At 38.7% G+C, this 25,715-nt stretch overlaps 1 protein-coding gene across 12 annotated transcripts in view; it reads left to right on the top strand.

Annotated features, from left to right (window-relative positions):
* Nucleotides 1–25,715, top strand: part of LTBP1 (latent transforming growth factor beta binding protein 1) — a 417,364-nt gene that overhangs the window by 194,261 nt on the left and 197,388 nt on the right. For all 12 annotated transcript variants that reach the window (XM_082426963.1, XM_082426964.1, XM_082426966.1 and 9 more), the window contains 2 exons: nt 15,174–15,398; nt 16,576–16,850. In XM_082426963.1, the coding sequence (XP_082283089.1) occupies nt 15,174–15,398; nt 16,576–16,850 (500 nt within the window). The remainder of the gene's footprint in view (nt 1–15,173; nt 15,399–16,575; nt 16,851–25,715) is intronic.

The raw sequence follows: 25,715 nt of genomic DNA, 5'->3' as shown, positions 1-25,715 counted from the left end.
CATTCAAAAAACATGTACTGGGTACCCACCATGTGATTAGCATTTTGTTAAGCTCTAGGGCTGGGCAGCTGAAACAGGCAAGATCCCAAAGACAAGGTTTCCTCCCTTCCAGGCACTCATGACCTTTCGGAGAAGGCAGACATGCCCTCAATTATAGTGGAATGCTGGCTCTGCTGGGCTGGCTGTGCACATGAATACATTGCTCTGAGACTATGTGGCAGAAGTGGGAGCTATCAGTTTTTCTCTGGTGTCATCGGGAAAGGCCTTAGTGATGAAGTAAAGCGTAGGCAGATGCTTGGGTTGACATAGTAGGGTTGGGGTGGTGAGCTCGGAGGAGGAGAGGAAAGAGCCTGTATAGAACCACATGTGTGTGAGGGAGCATGGTGTGCTCAGAACAGACCAAGGGTTGGGTATGACTGGAACTGAAGGGAACAAGACCACAATGGTGGGGAACCAGGCTGGACAGGTAGCACGAACTAGATCAAGAAGAGCCCTGCTGCCATGATTGGGTTTAGATGTCTTCCATTGGTGATACAGAGAATCTCTGAAATTGTTAAGCAGGAAATTGATGTATTTGGCTTTTAGCTCATATGAGCCTGAATCTCAGAAGGAATGATCCAGTAAAAACTATTTGGGAAGCTCTTCACTACCATCCTAGTGTGTGATTATATCCATAAATCACCTTCTCATTCCCCTCAGGCAGTCTCATCCTTCTTTACCCCTAGATATGAGACCCAAAAATGAGATGCTATGTCAGATAAGAAATCTGAGGTAGGGTTTTCTTTTAATCTAACAGGTTGTAGAATTGAAACTTGTGATGCAGTCTTACGAATTTTTAGTATTTCGTATTTGTAAAAAGCCCCTCTTTTACCTCTAACTTCAACTCTTTCACTAAGGCCTGTATGAGTCTAAAAGGCAAAGAAGTGAAAAATCAGTTCTTACTAACTGAAGCAGAAACTGATACCTAATTGTGACAGCAATTGTCAGGTGGTTGTTCAGCCCATTTTGATTGTGAGTTTAGGCAATCTCTGTCTATACCTATGTGTATATTCTGTCACCTATATGTAAAACTTTGAAATTCATCAGTATTTGGGATAGTTCACCCACCAGTGTAGACAGGCTTCTAAACTGGTTTTCCCTGTGCATTTTTGTGTTACATGGAGGTTTTAAGGTCACAATCTGCCTGGGCTCTTAAGTATGTAAAGAAGGCATTAGGAGTCTGTTTTCCTGCCTAAGGATTTTCCAGTTCAGATATCTAGAAAGATCTGTGGCTGCCTTGCTCAAATGCACGTCCCATCAGCAGCTACACAGGATATTCTGTATCCTTTGCGTTGGATATTTTCCTAATCATGGTGATTGTGACATCCTGCACTGCATCCCAGTGTCACCTTCCTTTATGCTCCTCAGTGACAGCTTACTACTCAGGAAGAGAATGCTGCAAGGGATCCCTGCTCTTTGAAAGAAAGAAAAGACCAGAATAAAGAAATATGCTCGCCTAGGGTGGCATAGTTAGGTGGGAGCCATGGAAGAGTTACGATCCATGGAGGGTGGGAATAAAAGGAAGCTGTAGACGGGCCATGCAGATTTTTGTGTATAGTAATGGTTCCCAAACATTGTCTACTCAGAATTTATCCCTTTTGGCATCCGACTGAATTTTACAGACCCCATTTCATTTTATTACCCAGTGAGTTTCTTCTTTCATGTCTCTCAGGGAATGTTTCTCTGCTTTTGTATTAGTCCTGGGCCTCTGCTCTGTTATCCTGCATTCTCCCACCTCCTCCCATCCTTGACTCCACCCTAAACTGCCCTTTTTTTCTTTCTTTTTTCCACCACATTATGTCTTCCCCCTTTTGAAGACTTCCATTCAAAATAACTTAGCTTTTAAAAAAAAATGGGAAAGGAAGTTTTATTTTATAACTAATGTGAAGCCATTTAGATTGCAATTTGAAGCAAAATGAGTGATAACCCATGTTTATACACTGGGTAAAAACTCCAGATGGAACAAGGTAAATAAGCAAGAAAGAGATGGAAATAATCTAAAGAGCTAGTATGAAATAGGTTATGTATCAGACACTTGGAGGGGTAGCAGCTTTTAAAGGAATGAAACAGAACATTATAGAGAAAGGAACCTATAAACTTAATTATATGGAAATAATAAAATATCTGTATCCAAACAAACTAAACTACAATGAACAGGAAATATGTTTGCAAAGGTATTTTCATCATTAGGACAAATAAAATCTTAAATTGTATTATCCATAAGAACCATCCTTAAAGTAATTTTAAAAATCATTACGATTCTAAGGGATAGGTAAAATATAAAGATAGTTCAAACAAGAGAAAATAAAAACAGTAAAAAAAAAGTTACAAATGTTAAAACCGTTAAAAATCTTTAGTAAATAGACATGTGAAATCAACATTGTTATAGTTTAACCTGATTGCAGGTAGAATATTGCAGCTTAGAAGTTATTTTGAAGCTATTAAAGTGGTAGTAATGTTTAAGAACAAAATCCAGTTTTGACAAGATGTGAATTTGGATATGTTCATATACTGCTCTTGATGTTAATAATTGATAAACTCTTGTTAGAAGATTCATCTATTGATATACTCAGCAATTCAACATCTCTTCATTGGATACCGGGAGCAGAGTAGTGAATGAAATCACATGCAGTATACTGCATGACCTGACTGGTGATAAGGATATTCACACCCCTTCCTTGCCAGTGCACTGGTGTGGTTTCCCCTTTTATATGTTCCCATTGTATGCTAATCAGGGAGATTATGCAGATGGCTAACATTTGCTGAATGCTTACTGAGTGCCGACTACTAAGTGCTTTGAATATATGACCTCATTCAAGCCACACAGCAACCGTATGAGGGGTTACAATTTTTATGCTCATTTTATAGGTGAAGGAATGAGGGGCAGAGAAATGTTAAATAACTTGTCCATGGTCATACCACTAAGAAATGGTGAAACTGGGGTTCACACCCCCTCGAGATCTGCTTCCAGGCCCTTGCTCTTAATGCCTGTGTTCCCTGTCCTCCCCATGTTAAGATGGTTACATTGCTTTAATTGGCTCATATGTTTTTCTTGTTGATGATAGCACCTAGCACATTGCCTGTTACATACTAAGCAATTACCCAATATTAGTTGAATGCATGAGGAAAGAATTACTAAGAAAGATAAAATTACATGCTTGAGGATGTTCCTTGCAGCCTTATCTGCAGTAGTTAAAAAAGAAATTCAGGCAATGTAAACAAACAATAAAGGAATGACTATGTAATTTACCATCTGTCAGCTTAATGGGATATTATGTAGCTATTCAGGCTCTGTAGCAGCGTATAGCATGGAACAGTATCATGGCTATATAGGGACAAAAGACTGCAAATGTGAACTGTGGTTAATCCTAACTGTAACCTGGCTGCCCCTCTAGGCATTATCATTGCAGGTATAGATAATATAATGATAATGATAAACCCAAGTTATGCTAGCCCCAAACCCTTGCCTGATTGCACAGAACCTTCATCCCTACTGTACCCCTTGCAAGAGTGCCTGAGGATCGCCAAGGGTACTCTCCCACTCCCCACCCAGTGCTGGTGAGCTGCTGTCACCACAAAACATCTGGCCAGGTCTTCCTATCCAGACCCTTCAAGGGCCACTACAGATGGAGCCCCAGCCCTGCCTTGTGGAAGGTCCCTCCCTGGAACACCCAACTCTGTGCCCTGCCTGACCTCTTTTCATGCTCAGAGAGGTGTTTGGTAGCCTGTAGAACTGAGAGAACAAGCCTTTATCGAACGCTGTCCTGCTCCTGGGCCCCAAACCAAGATTCTTCTCATGCCCAGAGTCTCACAAAGATGATGAGATGACAGAAGGTAAGAGCCAGGAGGGCAGGGAATCTTGGTTTGCTTTTTTTTTTTAACATCTTTATTGGAGTATAATTGCTTTACCATGGTGTGTCAGTTTCTGCTTTATAACAAAGTGAATCAGCTATACATATACATACATCCCCATATCTACTCCCTCTTGCGCCTCCCTCCCACCTTCCCACCCTCCCTATGCCACCCCTCTAGGTGGACGCAAAGCACCAAGCTGATGTCCCTGGGCTATGCGGCTGCTTCCCACTAGCTATCCATTTTACATTTGGTAGTGTATATATGTCCAGGCCACTCTCACTTTGTCCCAGCTTACCCTTCCCCCTCCCTGTGTCCTCAAGTCCATTCTCTACATCTACGTCTTTATTCCTGTTCTGCCCCTAGGTTCTTCAGAACCTTTTATTTATTTATTTATTTATAGATTCCATATATATGTGTTAGCATATGGTATTTGTTTTTCTCTTTTTGACTTACTTCACTCTGTATGACAGTCTCTAGGTTCATCCACCTCACTACAAATAACTCAATTTCATTTCTTTTTATGGCTGAGTAATATTCCATTGTATATATGTGCCACATCTTCTTTATCCATTCACCTGTCAATGGACACTTAGGTTGCTTCCACGTCCTGGCTATTGTAAATAGAGCTGCAATGAACATTGTGGTACATGACTCTTTTTGAATTATGGTTTTCTCAGGGTATATGCCCAGTAGTGGGATTGCTGGGTCGTATGGTAGTTCTATTTTTAGTTTTTTAAGGAACCTCCATACTGTTCTCCATAGTGGCTATATCAATTTACATTCCCACCAACAGTGCAGGAGGGTTCCATTTTCTCCACACCCTCTGCAGCATTTATTGTTTGTAGATTTTTTGATGATGGCCATTCTGACCAGTGTGAGATGATATCTCATTGCAGTTTTGATTTGCATTTCTCTAATGATTAATGATGTTGAGCATTCTTTCATGTGTTTGTTGGCAATCTGTATATCTTCTTTGGAGAATTTCTATTTAGGTCTTCTGCCCATTTTTGGATTGGGTTGTTTGTTTCTTTGATATTGAGCTGCATGAGCTGCTTGTAAATTTTGGAGATTAATCCTTTGTCAGTTACTTCATTTGCAAATATTTTCTTGCATTCTGATGGTTGTCTTTTTGTCTTGTTTATGGTTTCCTTTGCTGTGCAAAAGCTTTTAAGTTTCATTAGGTCCCATTTGTTTATTTTTGTTTTTATTTCCATTTCTCTAGGAGGTGGGTCAAAAAGGATCTTGCTGTGATTTATGTCATGGAGTGTTCTGCCTATGTTTTCCTCTAAGAGTTTAATAGTGTCTGGCCTTACATTTAGGTCTTTAATCCATTTTGAGTTTATTTTTGTGTATGGTGTTAGGGAGTGTTCTAATTTCATTCTTTTACATGTAGCTGTCCAATTTGCCCAGCACCACTTATTGAAGAGGCTGTCTTTTCTCCACTGTATATTCTTGCCTCCTTTATCAAAGATAAGGTGACCATATGTGTGTGGGTTTATCTCTGGGCTTTCTATCCTGTTCCATTGATCTATATTTCTGTTTGTGTCCCAGTACCATAGTGTCTTGATTACTGTAGCTTTGTAGTATAGTCTGAAGTCAGGAGCCTGATTCCTCCAGCTCCGTTTTTCTTTCTCAAGATTGCTTTGGCTCTTCGGGGTCTTTTGTGTTTCCATACAAATTGTGAAATTTTTTGTTCTATTTCTGTGAAAAATGCCAGTCGTAGTTTGATAGGGATTGCATTGAGTCTGTAGATTGCTTTGGATAGTATAGTCATTTTCACAATGTTGATTCTTCCAATCCAAGAACATGGTATATCTCTCCATCTATTTGTATCCTCTTTAATTTCTTTCATCAGTGTCTTATAATTTTCTGCATACAGGTCTTTTGTCTCCTCAGGTAGGTTTATTCCTAGATATTTTATTCTTTTTGTTGCAACGGTAAATGAGAGTGTTTCCTTAATTTCTCTTTCAGATTTTTCATCATTAGTGTATAGGAATGCAAGAGATTTCTGTGCATTAATTTTGTATCCCGCTACTTTACCAAATTCATTGGTTAGCTCTAGGAGTTTTCTGGTAGCATCTTTAGGATTCTCTATGTATAGTATGATGTCATCTGCAAACAGTGACAGCTTTACTTCTTGTTTTCTCATTTGGATTCCTTTTATTTCTTTTTCTTCTCTGATTGTTGTGGCTAAAACTTCCAAAACTATGTTGAATAATAGTGGTGAGAGTGGGCAACCTTGTCTTGTTCCTGATCTTAGTGGAAATGGTTTCAGTATTTCACCATTGAGGACGATGTTGGCTGTGGGTTTGTCATATATGGCCTTTATTATGTTGATGTAAGTTCCCTCTATGCCTACTTTCTGGAGGGTTTTTATCATAAATGGGTGTTGAATTTTGTCAAAAGCTTTCTCTGCATCTATTGGGGTGATCATATGTTTTTTCTCCTTCAATTTGTTAATATGGTTTATCACATTGATTGATTTGCATATATTGAAGAATCCTTGCATTTCTGGGATAAACCCCACTTAAGCAGGGTATATGATCCTTTTTTTTTTTTTGACATCTTTATTGGAGTATAATTGCTTTACAATGGTGTGTTAGTTGCTGCTTTATAACAAAGTGAATCAGCTATACATATACATATATCCCCATATCTCTTCTCTCTTGCGTCTCCCTCCCTCCCACCTGCCTGTGATCCCTTGAATGTGCTGTTGCATTCTGTTTACTAGTATTTTGTTGAGGATTTTTGCATCTATGTTCATCAGTGATATTGGCCTGTAGTTTTTTTTTTTTGTGGCATCTTTGTCTGGTTTTGGTATCAGGGTGATGGTGGCCTCGTAGAATGAGTTTGGGAGTGTTCCTCCCTCTGGTGCAGTACATTTTTAAACTTATTGTTAATATTGTGTATAGCTTAAGTGGTATTACTTGGTTCTTGAGAAAGCATTTTGCAATGACATTAAAGAAAATGCCCTGCTACAGTAGCTAAAATGACTTCGTGTCCCTGAATATAGTTGCAGTGATACCACTGTAAATGGTATGGTCTTTAAGGATGAAGTGTGTCGTCATTTTTGTGAAACCTATCTCCCTGTCCATTAGTGTACAGCATTATCATTTCCCCAATTATGTTTACATAATTCTCCCAAGTGAAGTCAGCTTTGCATAAACCTCTGGGCATTTTATTAACTGCGTTGTTACGAAATAGACAACTTATGTTTGAATCAGTGTCTGATTATACATTAAAATAAAAACAAAGCACACCACGTAACAGATTAACCCTGTCCCTTCTATGTAAATTGCAAGGGGCTGGATATGTATTTGTCCCTTTTAAAAATTTTATATCATGCCAGTCTCATTAGATGAGATGAGGAAATCTGAATTTCACTCTACTAACTTGGTTAACATTTTGAGAACTTTAATTGCAGGAATAGAACTTTAATTGTAGAAACCTGTGGATTGTGTCATTGGACCACCCCCTTTTGCAGAGGAGGGCACAGTAATCCACAAAATGAAATGATTTGCCCCTATCCCAAAGTGTGTGGGACTGGTGTGTTTACTCTGTAGCCTGCAGATGTTGCTGTGTTATTCCTAAGGGTAAAAGAGCCCAGGGTTTGGGAGTTACTGAGAGCAAGCCTCTGTGGATGGAGGATATAAAGTGGAATTTTGTGACTTGCTTGATATAGGAGGCTCCATAGGTTATGAAAAATATAAAACTAGATCAAATTAGATAGCCCACAGCTATGGTGAGGTTGATGATCAGTGAGCAGAAAGCCATAAACAAAGTTGAGATGATGAATGGTCTTATCCCAAATAGGAAGCTCTGATGCATGTGTGGGTGGTAGGGCTTCCTATCTCCTGGATTATAAACAGAATGTGCTATCCAAGCATTCGCTAATGTGCACCAGCATTAAAAATTAGATTTGTGGGATTTTTGTTTGTACTAAGGTTGAGATATTGCATTTGTTGAAATGTGAATTTCCTTTAATTCTAGTCCAGTGTACTTTAGCATTTGATAGATGGGGATGGGATGAAAATGGTCATCTTAATTTCCAGAGCAGGTAAAACAAAGAAATTGTCTATGGCAGCAAAGAGTACGGTGGGTGCATTTTTAGCTTTTGTGGAAGCATTTTCTCTTTGCTCCAAGATATCTTTAGACTCTGTTTTTTCCTTTTACATGTACTATGAAGAACATTAGTCTCATAATGTTACACACATTGTATTATTATACCTTTTTCTTCTTTTTTTTTTTTTTTTTTTTTGCTTAAAACAATAGAGATGTATTCTCTCACAGTTCTGGAGACCAGAAGATCAAAATCAAGGTGTAGGCAGGGCCACGCTCCCTCTGGAGGCTCTAGAGGAGGGTCCGTTCCTTGCCTCTTCCCGCTTCTCATGGCTGTTGGTGCTCCTTGACTTCTAGCTGCATCATTCCAATCTCTGCCTCAGTCATATTGCCTCTTCCTCTTTGATCAAAGCTCCCTGGCCCTCACTCTTAAAAGGACCTTGTCACTGAAATGAGAGGTCACCTGGATACTCCAGGACAAGTGCCTCCTCTCAGGATTTCTAATTGCATTTGTTTTGCATTGTAAGGTGGTGTTCACTCATCTACCACATGAAGTAATATTCACAGATTCTGGACATTCACAGGACATGGGTGTATCTTTTGGGAGACCACCATTCCACCCACTACGATTATCATGCCCATATGTAATCAATATAAAGAAGTTTTTAAAAGTCCTCTTATCTGTAGAATCATTATCTATTTGAGTCTTAAATTAAACCTTCCAGAATTTAACTTCAATCTGGCTAAGGTCCAGAAACTCAAAGCCAAGTTTACAATGCACATTTCTTGTGTATACAATAGATGATTCTACTTACCCTTACTTATCCTTGTTCTTTCTCTTCCCCTGGTTCTGTCTCCTGTGACTCATAATCTGTCCTGGTCCCAAGTATTAACTTACTTATATTTTTCCTGTTTACTGTATTATAGGCAGCCCTATATCCTTGTGGAAAGAAACAGGAATCTGGCCCTTCTCTGTCTTTCCACCCAGCTTTTCTCACGTGCTCTTCTCCTCTGACATTCCCACCACATCAGCCTCCTTTCAGTTTCTGGGCCTTTCTAAGCCATGTCTCACCTCAAGGTCTTAGCTCCTAATATTTCTTCTTCTGCAAACATTCTTCTGCCAACTTTCACATCACGGGATTCTTCTCCTTTTAGGTTTAGGTGAAATGTCACCTCCTTGGACAGGTTGTTCCAGACAACCTGTTACTTGAATGTTTTCTTGGTTCAGTCTGGGACTTAGTATACGTTAGCAGACAGATAATCAAGAGTTGGCTGTAAGCAGTTTTGGAGCACAGCAATGATAAATCCCTGCATTCAATAAAAATACTCAAACTTAGATTTTAGTAAATGCCTACTAATCTCTGTACTTCCTTTCTTGGCTTCTGTGTAAGACGAGCCCTCCTCAGTTCCTCTGTTCTTGCTCCAAAGGAACGTGACTTCCATCTTGGCTTTCAGCTTCAGTTGCTTTATTTATTTTATTTTAATTTTTGGTGTGGCAGGATGATGCATACTGAATTAAAAGGCAAGAATGCAGGTTTTTAAAAAGTGGGATAGGTTCTTAAAATGAGCAGTGGTTTGCTGTGGCATTTAATTATTATCTGACGTACTTGTTATCTGAAAGCTTTAAGTAACTACATTTTTAACCTACTTTCTGGCTGAATAGAATCTATGGGTACCCTTTAAAAGAGGGTGATGTAGGTATATTGAGGGAGAAATAAAATGATACCTTGTACTTTCTAAAAATGTTATTGCTTTCTTTTCACCCTGCAAGGGACATCAAACAAAATGTTGAAAGCCTTTAAGGGAACGTTATTCTCCTAATCAGAGACAAGTGGGAAAGTTGAAGTAGCTATTCAAATCAAAATCATGTGTATGTCTGTTCTGTGAAATGACAGATGTAAGTTTTCCTTCAGATGGAGGTTTGTTTTCCCTGTTCTGCCTTAGCCACAATAACTTGAAACAGTCTGTCTGCTGGCACACAAAGTGAGGGGGTGGGTGGAGGGGCCCGGGTGTTGCTGTAGGAAAGTCAAGTACATTCTTAGAGCGCCTTTTGGGGACAAGCAGCTGAAATATTTTTATAGTCAGCTAAGATAACAGGGAAGAATGAGAGTCTAGCTTTTTATAACTCAAATCTGCAGAAAATTCGGTTTTCCCATATTTGTATCCAAGTCAGTACCTATTCATTTAAACTAAGTTCCAATTTGTGGCACAGACTGTGAATATTATCCTGTCAGTCCAGTTTCTTGAGTCCTGCAAGTTGTTTTACAGACCAGTGTGAATGGTGGAACACAATGAAATGCTGGGCATATTTAAAGCCTCCAACTTTTTCTTCCAGCCTGGATCCTTTTGCTCATTGTGACCTTTTATAGTTGTACCATGAGATACTGGGAGTGGTTGTCACGATATTCCACTTTCTAGAATAACAGGCTGAAGGCCCATATACCTCTTGTTATTTGCTGTAGGTCCCAGGTGACCGTATGATGCAATGTAGTGAATTATGGTGATGGCCAGCAAAATGTCAAGCTGACAAGGTTATGGAATTTCTCAGCCAGCGTTCTGCATTACACCTTCCAGTTATATGTTCTAAAATATATGTGCCATAGCTAGACTTACAACCAGCATTCCACAAGCCAGCCTTAAAGATAACTTATTCTTTTTCCTCTTCGTATGTTGAGAAAGTTTTATAGAACGCTGGCTGCACAGACTATATATCACCAGGCGATGTTTTGAGAGTGGCATGAACTTTTGAAACAGAAAGAAACTATTCATAGTTAAATCCTTAACTTTTGTGGGTTGATTTTAAATTTGTTTTCTTTGACATAAAAGACTATTTAACTTTAAAAATAGCACCTGCCACAAAGAACTCAATGCACAGTGAGTGAGCTGGGGCAAAGAACTTTAAATTATAATTTAGATGTTGTGAAAATGCGGGAACAGGAGAATAGGTATTTTATTTCTCATTCATAAATGGTTATAAATAGTGGTCTGTTGTTGGTTGGAATAAGTCAGCAGAAACGGTTTCCTTTGTGACCAGAGAGAAACAGGGTTATTGGAGTTCTCTTCTGGGATTATTGCTGTATCCACTTAGACTAGTACAGTTTTTGAAATATTTGTGTGGAAGCTATCTCAGAGGTTTAAAAATAGATTTAAACAAAGCTAATTAAATTCATGTTGGATTCCAAAATCTGCTATTGATATTAGAAACAAAAGTCAGCTTCTTTGTTAAAAAAAAAAAAAAAGATGATAACATAGATGAAGTTATTTTAATAAAGATTAAAGGTAGTCCTCTTTGCATGGTGATGCAGGACCATAAAAATAACCATGCAAGCTGTAACTGTGCAAAATGATCTTAATAATCAATGGGAAAATTACTAGTTCTATCACCTTAAAAATTTTTTTTGTCAAAACATTACAGTTGTTTTACTGTAGGTGATGTATTTATAGGGAAAGGAAGAAAAATAGTAAAGCTGATATTTATCTAGTGCCCTGTAATTTAAAATGTTAGAAACACTGAGAATTAAAGTGTTTTCTTTCTTCGAGTAGAACTTAACAAGAGTAGTTAGAACATTTTTGCTTTCTTCTCATGTACTTTATGATGTGGAGTATCTCTTCTTTGCCTTAGTGAGCCGTTATACTCCTTCCCAAGTTTGAATCAGGTTCCAATATCTTACCATTATGCTTTCAAAGCTGTGGAATATCTGTGAGTTCCTTTGATGTTATTTCCTTTGGACCATCTTTATCCTACATCACAACCACTTTCCAATTTCACTTCCAATGTCACCACTTTTCATTTCTTTGCCACGCTTTTTTGTTGTTGTTGTTGGCCCTTTTGACTATACACTTCTGTAAAATGTCATGCGAGTTTATCAATGTAAAGTGAGGAGGCAACACAACTACCTGCTTTGCTGTCTGTGCATGAACTGAATAACAGATATGCTGGGATCAATTGCCAACAGCCTCTGAAGGAAGTGACATGATTGATTACTGATCATGGTACACATCTGTTATTTATGTAGTGGTTTGTGGACCAAAGAGCTAGCAGTGAAGTTTGTACTTTATGCAGTTACCTAGTTAATATTGTGGCAAATGAAGTTCATACCGTGTTGTTGGGGGACTGAAGTTATTTAGCTAAACTGCATTAACTGAAATTCATGCATATTGGAACCATACAAAAGTGAGGAGTGCTTGTATTCCAGTTATAAGTTATTTGTAGTATTGTGAAATCTTGGCCAGGCTCCCTGTGTCCTTGCCCATTAAACACTGAACCCATCCAGCGTAGCCAACCTGTCATTTAGAAATTCAATTCAGAATTGAACTGGGAGTTACAAAGTCTTTAACTCAACCTCAGAGTCAGCTTTGACTCTTCTTCTTACTCTGCACCTCAGTGTGGATCAGACACTGGTGGAAACATATTCCAGACCCTGTCCAGCATGGGCAGCTTTGACTTCATCTGCCACATAGTGAGATCCTGGACATAGTTCTAGGTGGTTACCTTGGTCATTTTTTCCAGCTCTTTCCTTTCTCCTTCACTGTCTTCCCTCTTCTTTGGCTTGCTGTTTATTTCCTGTGTCGTATCTCCATGTTGTACTGATTGCCCATCTATCATAATATTACTTCATGTTTCTTTTAATTCTTGTTGCCATCATCCTAATCCATGGATTTTTCAACTCGTCTTTCAGTTATTTTAATAGTCTCCTATCTGACTTCTCCACCTAGGTCACTCTCCTTTCCAGCTAATGCCACATGCCATCACAAGAGTAATCTTCCTGGAAAATTCTCTCCTTGGGGTCTACAAAATAACTTACTAATTACAGAATAAAATCCAAACTTTTTATCAGGCCTTTATCCATTGTCTGACTTAAGCCTACATCTTCCAGTTTATCACCTGACCCCTCCCCTCAGGAATCTGGGGTTTCAACAAGATAGACTTTCTCATTATCTCCCAAATATGCCTACTTCCCCCTTTCTTACACACTATCCTCCTAAGATACAATCCTTTCTGTTTTTCTGAAGCCTACCCAGCTTCAAAGACTTATCTCAAATGAGCTCTCCTGTAAAGTCTGTTTTGACTTCCCAGAAGTGACTTTTCACTGGAGTTCCACAGAATTTACATTTTATATTTTCCAATGTTACTTATTTGTATTTTTAGTTATCATGTATTACCTAGTAGTTCCAGTTAGCTTTTACTTTCTTCTGTAGTATGTAGAATGGTATTTGACAAAGTGGTAGCCATAAATGTGTTCATTCTTTCATCTAGTATTTTTTTTTTTTTTGAGCTGCAGCCTTTTTTCTAAAAGCTGAGCTACATGCTAGAGGTAAAACATTAAAGTCCCTGACCTCACAGCACTCTAGTTGAATGAGGTGTACAGAAAAGTAGTCAGGTGATTGTAATGCAGTAAGCCAAGCAGCAAGATGAACAGTGAATGAGAGCCCATGGAAGCACAGAGGAGAAGCACCAAACCTAGATGAGGGGCAATTGGAAGTGCTTCCAGGGAACTGAGGTTTAAGCAGTATCCAAAAGGTGAGTAGGAGTTAGGTAGGTGAGGGGGGACAAATGGAAAGAGTGTTCCAGGCCACTGGAACACAGGGTTTATATACAGGGTATATAAAGCTTAAGGAGGGATGAGAGGCCCTGTCCACTGAGGAACTGAATCCAGGTCAGTGTAGCTAGATTGTAGGGAATGAGGTTTCAGAGAGAACAGGATCTCTATGAGAAAGTTGTGGGCATATTTGATGAATGTTTAGAAGGCAGGACCTGGAGATGGATGTTTGGGTGGGTGAAAGGATAGAGCAGCCCTCAGGTTTCTGTTAAGGGTCTCTCAGTGAATGGAGATGTTAGGGGAAGATGATCAAGTTCCATTTAGGACATTGTAAGTTTGAGATGCCTGTAGAAGATCTACAGGAAATAAACAGTAGTAGACAGTGTGGAGCACAGCAGAAAGCTTTGGCTAAGAAATATAGTGTTGGGTGACATCATCATATGATAGGCTGAAATCAGAATGTATGGAGTTAGTAAAGCAGAAGATTTTAAGACCAGATCTTGAAGCACATCAGTGTTTCAAGGGTAAGGAAAGAGTGGGGTCTGCAAAGAATATTAAGATACAGTGAACAAAGAGGAAAGAGCAAACTAGATGGGTTGAGATGTCACAGAAGCCAAGGGAAGACTGAAATCCATCCATTGGATTTAGCAACATGGAGACCATTAGTGACCTGATGAAGAGGAGTTTCAGCGTAGGAGAGGTGTGGGGAAAGGGAAACACAATGTGGCCCTTGCTGGCTGATAGTGAGTGGAGAAGTGAGCAGACAATTCTTTTGGAAAGTTTGGTCATGGAGGAGAGGATTGAAGCAGAGTAGAAGCTGGAAGAAAATGGAGTTGAGGGGCTATTTTTTAAGCTGCTGGAAATCCGATCAGTTCAAGGGCTGATAGGAAGAATTCATTCGTGATAAATAGGTTGGCCTTAAGTTGAATTTAGCCAGAATTTAAAACTCCTTTTAAAATTCTTCACCCAAACATGTCCTTTTATCTTTTGGTATTCTAAATAAATTTCCAACTATTAATCACTGCTACTTCTAGGTTTCTCTGTGGTCTTGTTATCCCAGTGAGATTGCAAATTCCTGTAAAGCAGGATTCAAACTATTCTGCCCCCTTAGTCTGGGTAGCACTTATTTCAGTGTCTTACGTAGAGAAAATTCTCAACAGATATTATTTTTAGCACTCTCATTTGTTTATTCTTTGAGGAAATATTTAATGTCCACCGTGTGCCAGGCATTATTCTAGGTGCTGAGGATACAAAGGTCATTAAACTAGGCATATTCCTTTCCCCCAAGGAGTTTATAATCTAGGGAGACAGTAAATAAACTAGTAATTAAATAAGAAAGCAAAGTAATTATAGAATGCAAGAGATATCCTGAGTGGCTACTTTATATATATTTATATACATGTATATTTTTTCCCATGAATTTTTTCCACCAGTGTGGGTGAACAACCACAAGCAATTGGAGAGCTAAATGACTTACTTAAGGTGGAAACAAAAAGATAGTAAAAAAAAAAAAAAAAAAAAAAAAGGAAGTATTTTTGTCATAGTGTATATTCCTTTGTTTACCATTTCTAAAGTCATTGGGAATATGTTGGCTGTGCTTTGGGGGAGTTTTGTTGGTTGATTGTTACTTAGCTTTTGAGAAACTAACCAACTCTCCACATTTTCTCTTTTCCTTTACAGTAATTTGCCATCTTCCATGTATGAATGGAGGCCAATGTAGTTCAAGGGACAAATGCCAGTGCCCTCCAAATTTCACAGGGAAGCTTTGTCAGATTCCAGTCCATGGTGCTAGCGTGCCTAAACTTTATCAGCATTCCCAGCAGTCAGGCAAGGCGTTGGGAACACATGTCGTCCATTCAACACATACTTTGCCTCTGACCATGACCAGCCAGCAAGGAGTCAAAGGTAAGCTGATTATTTTGATTTTGCCCATTCGTCAGAACTCTGTTAACATGCCAGACCCATACAGAGGCCAAGTGTCTGCAGGGCTGGTATTGGAACAGAATATGGGCCCAGGTATATGGTGCCAGAGCTTTCTAGACTGTAGGGAATGGTATCTAGGAAATAAGAAAATGGAGCCCATCTTTCTCTGGTGATGCAGGACCAAGAGCTGATAAACATACATGGCACTGTTCTGGCAGGTCCTGGGAAATGGAAAGATGAACAAGATGGTGTTCTGGCCCTTATGGGATTAATAAACTAGTAGATCACACAGTACCTGCTGATGAACACCAAGTCTATTTTGTAGTCGAAGAGCGCTTGGTTTTAGTTCTAAACAATCTATAACCTCACCTCCCTGGGCTTCAGTTTATTCATCTGTAGAGGAAGGTAAACTAGGTCACTTGGAGCTCAGAAATTCTATGACTAATTCATTCTTTTCAACCTGGCACCTCTTACACATGCACAATTTTTTTAAAAGGGGTCAGAGAAGTGTTACTGGCTCTTATTCTTTAAAACCTGAATCTTAGCATCAGAAGATGAAATTCTGTGTGAAAGCTGCAGAGAAAGAAAATAGAGATGTAAAATATCACACTTTGGTATTTTGTGTGTGTCACGGGAAACACAAAAGTATGTACACACCAGGTTTAAGGGTAAGAGAACTATGCTTTGTGAAATTGTGTTGTAAATCCTATGGTCTCTACGATGGAAACTTTGTGAGAAATTCAAAAATAATCAAACTGTTGAGTCTTTATTACTCTTGTTTGGTAGAATGTATGACCACAAGTAGCACAAATTTCATAGTTTTATGACTCCTCTGAAAAAAATTTTTGTCTCATGGATCTGTTACTTTGAGAAGTTTAAATTTCTCTTTGTAAAAGCAGTTTTATTCTTTAAAGTATATAAATTTAGGTTTAATTTTTGAGTGTCCCCTTTTACTCTCAAGAGTTTTTTAATGGCTGTGCAGCAAAAATAGATACACACTAAAAATGTATCATTTATCCCAGGTATAATATATATGTACTTAAGTATATGTGTATATATAAAACTTAGTTTCATGCTGACTAGCATGAACATTTACTTTCATCCTGATGTACGTATTAATTATTTATGACTGATAAGTTTTCTTCCCAATCTGTTTTAGTGAAATTTCCTCCTAACATAGTCAATATCCATGTGAAGCACCCTCCTGAGGCCTCAGTCCAGATACATCAGGTTTCAAGAGTTGATGGCCCAACAAGCCAGAAGGTAAAAGAAGCTCAACCAGGCCAGTCCCAAGTCTCTTACCAAGGGCTTCCTGTCCAGAAGACCCAGACAGTCCATTCCTCATACTCCCACCAGCAAGTCATTCCTCACGTGTATCCAGTGGCTGCGAAGACGCAGCTTGGCCGGTGCTTCCAGGAGACTATTGGGTCGCAGGTGAGCAGCACTGCCCAGCCCATTTAAGTGATGTGTTCGAGGTATAGTCTCATTGTAGTAGGAAAGACAGACTTGGTAAAAATAAGTTTTTTGTAGAACAGGTTGGCAAACTGACCTGTGGGCCTGGTACTGTAAATAAAACTTTATTGGACACAGCCATACCCATCATTTACATACTGTCTATGTCTGCTTTCATGCTATGGACAGAAGGATGGTATACTTCCAATGAGGTCATATGATCTGAAATGCCTAAAATATGGTCTGCAAAGCCCTTTTCAGAAAAAGTTTGCCAACCCCTGATATAAGATAATTGTAAGCATTGTAAGATATTTGGGAGCATCTGTAAGATCTATAAGATAATTGTATGTATTGAACTTCCAGAAATGCTGCCAGAAGTCTATGATTGCCTGTTGGTATTTTTTCGGTTACAGTGATCTGTGTATAAAACATGTGTCAGGCATGAGATATGGTACGTGAAAAATACTCTGCAAAGATGTTTGAAAATATTCGTGCCTTTTTGCAATAGTTTGCTGGTTAGTGGGTACAGTCAAGTTTTGAACCCATCATACAGTAATAATTTGTCATCTTTTATTTTCTTATAAAAATTTATAACTAGAATGGCAATGCATGAGTTGTTTGAAGTGCATTTTAAATATCATTGGATTTATGTGTAACTTTAGGTCTATATATCATAAAGTGAGAGAGAGGCTGACTTTTCTTTAAAACTCATCATTGAATGTGCCTAGTAAAAGCAACATAAAATTACTGGTTCCTCTACCCCAGTTACTTGGTGCTTCCTGCTTTGGAATTATGTGATCATGACATAGCTTTGTCCTGTGGTTCTTCTCCTGTCACCTGATTATGGTTTGAACCCGCTGTGAGAAGAATAGGCGAGATCTATTTATTATTCCTGCTGTTACCTGAATATTCAAAAAATTGTGTGTGTGTTTGTGTGTGTGTGAGTGAAATATCTGTTGGTAGTAGAATCAATCGTTCTTGCTTTTGAAACCTGGAGAACACCTTTAGGGGCTGGGCAAGTCCATGGTTGGGTCATCCCCTTTCTTCTAGGGGAAGAGGCAAAATTGGTTTGTAGACCAGAATGGAAAGAACAGCCATGTAGAGTTATAAGACCTTGGTTAGAGCCGTGGGCTCAGCACTTGGTGGCAGGGAGCCAGCTTCCTTATTTGTAAAGTGGAGACAAGAATATGGGGCTTTGTCAAGATTAGACAAGGTAATGTGACATGCTCTGCAAATGTTACAGAACTATGCAAATACTAGCTTAGAAGACACTTACCTATTGATAGAGTCAAACATAAAAATAGAGCAGGTGATTGCTTATGTCATGTAACTTCAGTAAGACAGGGAAGGCTGGATGCCCCACACAACCTTGGTCTGCCTGCGGAGCCTGAAATGCCTACTTAAGAGGGACCTTTTCCTTCCTCAGTTGAAGACCAGGTTTAAACACATGCTTTTTGGAGAAGGAATATCATCAGTTTACATTTAGCTTAGAAGTAAAGACTGGATTACTGTGTTAAGGGCAAGTTTTTATAGGGGCAGTGGGGCTGAAGTAAACCTCGTATGCTGCACGGTTTGCCCCAGACAAGCCTTGGAGAAGGAGGATGAATTTGGTGCCACTTGCATTGTTTAGTCATTTCAGCTTAGGTTGGTCATGAGAAAGGAAAAAAGCAGGTCCTTTTAAAATTCTGTGCCCAGTATCTTTCTCCCTAGTTTCCAAGTTGGAACACAGATGGTAAAAAGCAAGAAAATGAGATGTCAACAGACTTGTTATTCTTGTACATATAATAGTAGGCAGATGATTGCTAACTAGAAAGAATATAAACAGATGATTTACTTTTAGGCCTAAGCTGGACTATACAATCCACATGAATTGGATGGTTGGTGGAGTTACCCAAATAATCCAAACTCGGCGGAACACTTTTTTGCCTTCTCTGGATACTTCTCTGACTTTTGGTCTGAATGATCCAGACAGTGATCTCAATTCTTAATTCATTTTGCATGTGTAGTAACTAATACACAGCTTCAAAATAAGACCTGTTTTGAGAAAACATTCTCAGAATATATTTGCTTTTCCTGTTGGTGAGAAATATTGCTGAATGCCCATGATGGTCCAATTTGTGCAATTAGGATGATCCAGGCATTAAAAAAAAAACAAACATTACTGGAAAATAGTCAATAGTCAATAGTATATAAGATGTATCCTACAAAGGTGTTTGAAAATATTTGTGCCTTCTTGCTGTGGTTGGTTTGCAAACATAGTTACAGAGGGAGGTACAGGTGGATTTTAAATGAATGGCAGAAACGACTGCATAAATACTCACTAGTGCTTTGCTCAGTGAGAAAACTCTTATTAGATGCAGATGACAACTACTGAGACCTTCATGTCATAGTCATCAGTAAGCACCTATGTTTACGTATTGCCATTAGAGGTCACATACAGAACAGATTTAGTAGAAATAGCCCTTGTTTCTGTGGCACATTCTAAAAACGAGGCAGTAAACTTGAGGTTGAAAAGCCAACATCAACTGTGATCAGTGTATTTAAATTCATGGGAGCTTCATAGAATAGAATTTCAGGAACTGCTTGGATGGTGGAGGAAGATGGATGATTGGTTAGGAAACTAAGCTCACAGAGAAGTGGGGGAGACATTAAACAGAAGAGAGAGAACACTGCAAGAAACAGGTAAGGAAGAAGTGTCAGAAGAGACCAGAGAAGTAAACTAGTTTAGAGTTCCTGGCAGGCTTTGGCACAGATATGAAGCCTTTTAAACCTGAGGCATAAGGCAAAATAAAAGACTTGGTATCAAGGTAAAAATCGCATGATGCCCCCTTGATCAAGTGATCAAACTCAGAATCATTAAAAGGGGGACAACTGATATTATATGCCTCCTGATGGGATGCAGTATGAAGTGTAGAGCAACAACTTAAAGGTATTCTTGCCAAAAATGTGTGAGCTGAATCTAATCAATCCTTTACACCTAACCTCCAGCTCATAGGGAATACTGAGGGTGAAGAAACAAGCCAAAACTATCATACTCCCTCACATCAGAAAGAATGATAATGTAGGGTATTGTTGCTTGGTTTCTTCATATCATTAAAAAATATAGATTGACTTCCTCAGAAAGAGACTAAAGAGAGACAACAGCACATATAATATATGAGCCTTAATCATATCTTGGTTTTAAAAAAATCAAAACCCAGCTCTGAAAGACATTTGAAGAACAATTGAGGAAGTTTAAATACGGACTGGATATTAGATGGTATTTTGGAACTATTATTTTCTTAGGTGTGATAATGGTGTTAGAGGTATGGAGGGTAGTGTCCTTATTCTTGAGTGAGGAATGCCATGATGTCTGTAATTTACTTTCAAATGCCTTTTATACACAAATATGACAAAATTGTAATAATTGTTGACTCTGAGATGTGGGAAAGCAAGTGATCACTGTATTATTCTTTGAATTATCTCAGCATATTTGAAAATTCCTTATGAGGAAAAGAAGGAAAATGTGAATATTTCCTAGACTTATAAATAGAATAATATAATTTTAAGATGAACTTAAAAGCTCTAAGTTTAATACATGTAATGAACTTTTAGAAAATTTTAGAAGTTTCAACTTTTGAATGAGATGGGAGTGGATGTGGGGATGGTAGACATGAGGAGGCCAGGGAAGAGAAGTTGGCCTTGGTCCAATTGTGAAATGATCGGGGTCCAATCTAAGAAGTAAATTTAAAGATGAAGAGATTAATGCAGAGGCTTTTGTGAAGAATCCAGCATCAGGATTTGATTATGGGCTGTTGTGAAGAAAAAGGTGGTGATGAGTTGGAGTATTCTGAACTCCCTGGCTTCAGAAATCAGATCAATGCGCTCTCTGATTGATTAACTGACCCTTGGAGGGGAGGATTTTGAGGTAAAGATGAGTAGCTACATCTTTGTTTTAACCAGTTCCATCTTTGATTGATGTCAAGAATCAGGTATTCTTGAATATCAGTCATGGAATCCAGTGCTGTTGTAGAGATGAAGTGAGAGAGGATTAATGGAGAAAACTCAGTGGTCAGTGACTAGACTTAGTGATGATAGTTAAATTAATAAGAACAGAGATTGTTTTGGCTTGGATTATAAAGTGGAACGAGGAGGAATAATGGGATTGGAAATATCTAAAGTGTTTTTCACCTTGATGGAAAGTGTCAAGATAAAGGGGGAAATACCTTTCCTATTGTAGAAAGTGATGTTTCATCTTTCAGAGTCCTAAAAATAACTTCTTGTTCTTAAGATTATATAAACTGTTGATTTCTGTGTGAATCAGGCTGGGTACAGGCATCACTAAATTCACTTTAAAGTATTAAAAGAATAGAAATTAATCTAATAGAACATACAGGGTGGCTAAGAGGAATTGGTTTCTTGAATGTAAATCAAGTTTGAAGTAGCTGAAAAGTCATAATTTTGGCAGAGATAAGTATCTGTGCTGTCTGCAGTAAACAGTGGTATGCCATATATATTTGAAAACATTTCTGAGATTTTGCTCAATGTATAGATCAAATTAGAATTACATTTCTAGGGGTTATAATTACCAACTACTTTCAGGATAATCTCATGTTTTCATGTGCTTAAAACTTCAACATTTCCAGTCAAGTTTTCATCTCTAGGGAGAGGCCAAATTTCAGAAAAATACCCCTCAAATCTATTTTTGCACCACAGGGTCATCGAATGTGTACACTTTTTCCATTGTGCAAGAGTGTCCTTTATTTTAAACTGGTTCTCTTAACAGTGACTAAATTTGAGATTTATTTGGCATCTGAGTTTTTGGTTGTTTCAAACATGTTTTATTTATTGCCCAATTACTGGAAATAAACGTTTACAGTGACCTAATGATGTCAGATGGTATGAAAAGACCTTGTATGAGAGGTAGGGTTCAGAGTCCAGCTTCCATGTTGGGTGTGCCATTGCTGCCTTGTGAAATCATGTGCTTTTTGTTCATTGTGGAAACATGCCCCTTAATTAGACAGTAGTTACAAGATGAGACAAAACTTCAAGTGCCTCAAGACTTTCCGATTGCAAGTGCCAAAAGAGCAGCAAATTCCATGTATAAATACCTGAGTTAAATAAGGATAGAAATACTAGAAAACCTGAAGTAGATGTAAACAGAAGAGAGAGGGTATTTTTAGTACAGCACTCTAGCACAGATAAAGATAATCAAATAACATACAAACCCACTTTCATAGTTGGCAACCATAAAATCCCCATAATGATTAAAAAAAACCCATAGGTACAAGACGTACAAACTATAAGGTATAAAATAAGCTATAAGGATATACTGTACAACATGGCGAACACAGACAATATTTTACAATAACTATAAATGGAGTATAAACTTGAAAAATTGTGTACCACTATATCGTATATCTGTAACTTATGTAATATTGTACAGCAACTGTACTTCAATTAAAAAAATACAGTTTAATTTACAAAACCATAAGAGACACTCTAAGATTAAATTCTCTAATATATATTCTATAGAAGAAAACAAGCTTTATGTGGATTAGGAAGAAAAGGACCACTTCTTGATGTGAAATCCTGATATCGTTGTAAAAACCTTTCTTTCCTTTAATTACTGGTCATATAAGTTATAAGCCCTGGGGCAAAAATTGAGTTAAAATGACACGAGAACAGTTTGGGATCCTCTTAGAGGTTCCAGAAGTTGTTCCAACAGTTCTTTTTGGACAGGAAGAATAGAAACAGAATGGGCCACTGGAGAAAAAGATTCTTTAATTGGAGATTGGTCTCTTTTGGCAGACAAATTCAATAACATCCTCAAGCTCTAAACCTGAACACTGGAACGAACATACACACACACACAATTCTGAAGGGCCAAGCAGATGCACTTTGCTTTTGTTTAAAAAAACTTTAAAAAAATAAGCATCATGGAGAAATTAACAAGAAAGTGTGAACTCACTGAAGTGGAAAAGTAACTGAACTACATGGCTGAAAGTACTTTTTAAAAAAGTCTCAGGACTTTGAAGAAAAACATTTCCTGGTTTCTACCACACAGAAGCCAATGAGAAAGTAGAGAAACAGATGCCTGTCAGTTCCACATGGCAGAAAAAACGGAGATGGATAAGTAGAGATGTAGCTGTGGAGATGGGCTGCAGACTTTCCAAATCTCTTCTCAGTGATGGAAAAGGAATTTAGTGCTCATTTAAGGGATCAAGGACATGAAGTTCTGCTTAGAAACCTCTTCTTTGATTTCCTCAGACTCTTCTCTGCCCTGATGATGAGCATTACTGGGGTGAGGCCTGAAGCTATGATGAAATACCAATTTTATCCTGATGGGGGGATAATGCCAGCATGGTTGTAACACTTTCACACTGGTTAATTCCCTAAATTGAGTCCATAAACTACATAAATAGATGAGAAGTCTAAAGAAAGAATAACTATAAAACATTTTACCAAAGGCTCTTGGCCTCTTGTATCTGTGTTATCCCTTATGTGGGAAGGAGAACTGAGTCATCCAGGCTGGGTCAACAGTGGGTACAGGTGTGTATGTGGCTTTCTTCTCTTCCCCATTTCCCCAGGCCACATGCTCTTGGGGTCGGGGCCCTCCCGGGTGAACTTGGCCTTCTTGCAGAGGGGCTGCTGGACAATGATGAGGGAAGGCAGGGCCAGAGCCACCAGACATCTGCCTTCTCCAGGAGCAGAGAGCCCTGGGGGGTGGGGGGGGTGCTGATTGCATTTACTGAAGTTTGGCCTCCTTCAGGTGGAATAAGTCATAAACACCAGGCACTTCCTATGCCATCTGGGGTTTACTTCAGTATCCTACTCAAATAGTCCTTTGGCATAATCTAAGAAATATTTAACTTACTGTTAGGGAGTCTGGTTGTCCCCAGCAGCCGTGAAATGGCCATCCTTGCCAAACCTTACCTGTGTCAACAGCAGAGGGTGTCACTGAAGGTGTCACATGCATCGCAGTGATAGGTCTTGGACCTCTGCAGTGTCGATTGGTCTTTCCAACTGCCTCTGCCAGATGGACTTTGTGCAGGGGCCCTTTTCCTTGGAGTTGAAAAGATCAATAAAGACAGGGATAAGATCCAAAGGGGAAACACACTGCACATGAAAGAGAACATGTCTCCATGTCACTGGGCTTCTGCCAGTGGCGGGAAGAACCGCTGGTTTTACTTGGATTGAGAATGTAGGACTAAGACATTAGGATAATCAAAATATAGATTCTTAGAACTGAAGTAGAGTACTTAGGAGAATGGGTGATGACCCAGACGTTACCCTTCCTACTGCCTAATATCGAGTCTTTACCCAGGCCGATGTCTTCTGGGCATCAAAGAGGCTGTCAGCTTCAAGTGTTCACTTACCCTGACCTGTTTAATAGACAAGCAAGTTTATGTTTCTTCGGTCCGCTCAGATGTTTTTCATTTTATTTATGATAAAGGCAGTGAAAATGCCTTTATCATGACATGGAATATCAAATTTCCGTATTTTATACCTCTAGGGCTCACTAAAATAATATACCTATTAATTAGACTCCTGTTTTTTCAGAGGAGTAGGCATTGAAAATAATCATGGGGCAGTTCCGAGTGGATGCATGTTGTGTCACTTCTGATATTGACAAAGTGGCAAGATTTTGTGGTCATTACATTTGAAGATGACAGTTCTGAGCATGTTGGAAGTGGTTTTAAGAGCCCGTGACTTGAACTGATGGCTGGTTTAGGCTCTATACATTACAAAAATGTTTGAAGAGTCACAGCTGATATTTCTAGGATCTGATGTTGTTTCTTGGCTTTGTCTGCATGACCCCTTGGAATTGAGATTTGCTAAAATGAAGTGGAATCATCTGATTTGCTAAAAAACAAACAAACAAAAAAAACCACAATTCTTCAGAACCTGACCCATAAAGTTGTAGTGAAAAAAGCAACATTACCCTTTGTTGAAAGATAATAAAAGGATTCCCCAACTCTGCCCTGCACCTTCCCCCACAATGATGATAAATACTGTTTTTTATTCTCATCCTCATTCCATTTTTTCTCCTTTTGTATATAAAAGAATTTATATATGAAATTGGATATTGTTTCAACAAGATCTGTCTTTGAGACTGTGCATTTACTCTAGTGATACTGCTGTTGTGCAGTTTGGAAACTGGTTTTGAAGGAAGTGTTTCAGAACCAGTTAACAAGCTGCACATGAAAACTAGTCTTCGATTTTCTGCAGCTCACCCATTTAATGTATTCTCAATGAATCCGAAAGCTTCTGATGCTCAGTTCAGCCTCTCGTGAGCTGAATACCACCATTGAGGGCATTTAAAATAACATGTCTTCAGCCCTGAAGAGAATTCTGAAACCCGGACAGAGGAGTTCTAAATATTTTGAACAAAGACAGCAGTGCTTTCAAGATGACGCTTTGGAGAGGACTGGCTTAGAGTGTGCAGGCTTTGATGGAGTTGAGAAAATGGTCTGACGGCTCTGTGGCTTTGGGGCAGGCATCTTAGTAAGGCCGTGTATTTTTATAAAATAGTTGATAGAGAACATTCACATGTATGGCCTTACCTGACCTTCAAAACAACCTCATAACAAGGAAAAGTAGGTATTCTTGTCTCCCATTTACTTAAGTGAAACTTGAGGCTCAGAGAGGTAAGGGGACTAGCTTGTGTTGGTATTTCCAAGATAATAGCTCTTTTTCCATTTTGGCAAACTCACCATATCTCTGGCCCTTGGTTTCTTTATTTTTCAAATAACTGGTTTGGCTGAGAAGACTACCAAGGCCTCTTTTAGTCATGCAGTCCTCTGACTGTGATGATTTTGATGTCTGTCTTCTTTTCCACTATCTTAGACACCACTGATACTCACA

This window comes from Balaenoptera physalus, assembly GCF_965194825.1.
Source record: "Balaenoptera physalus genome assembly, chromosome: 15".
NCBI classification, from domain to species: domain Eukaryota; kingdom Metazoa; phylum Chordata; class Mammalia; order Artiodactyla; family Balaenopteridae; genus Balaenoptera; species Balaenoptera physalus.
This window is presented reverse-complemented; position numbering and strand designations above follow the sequence as displayed.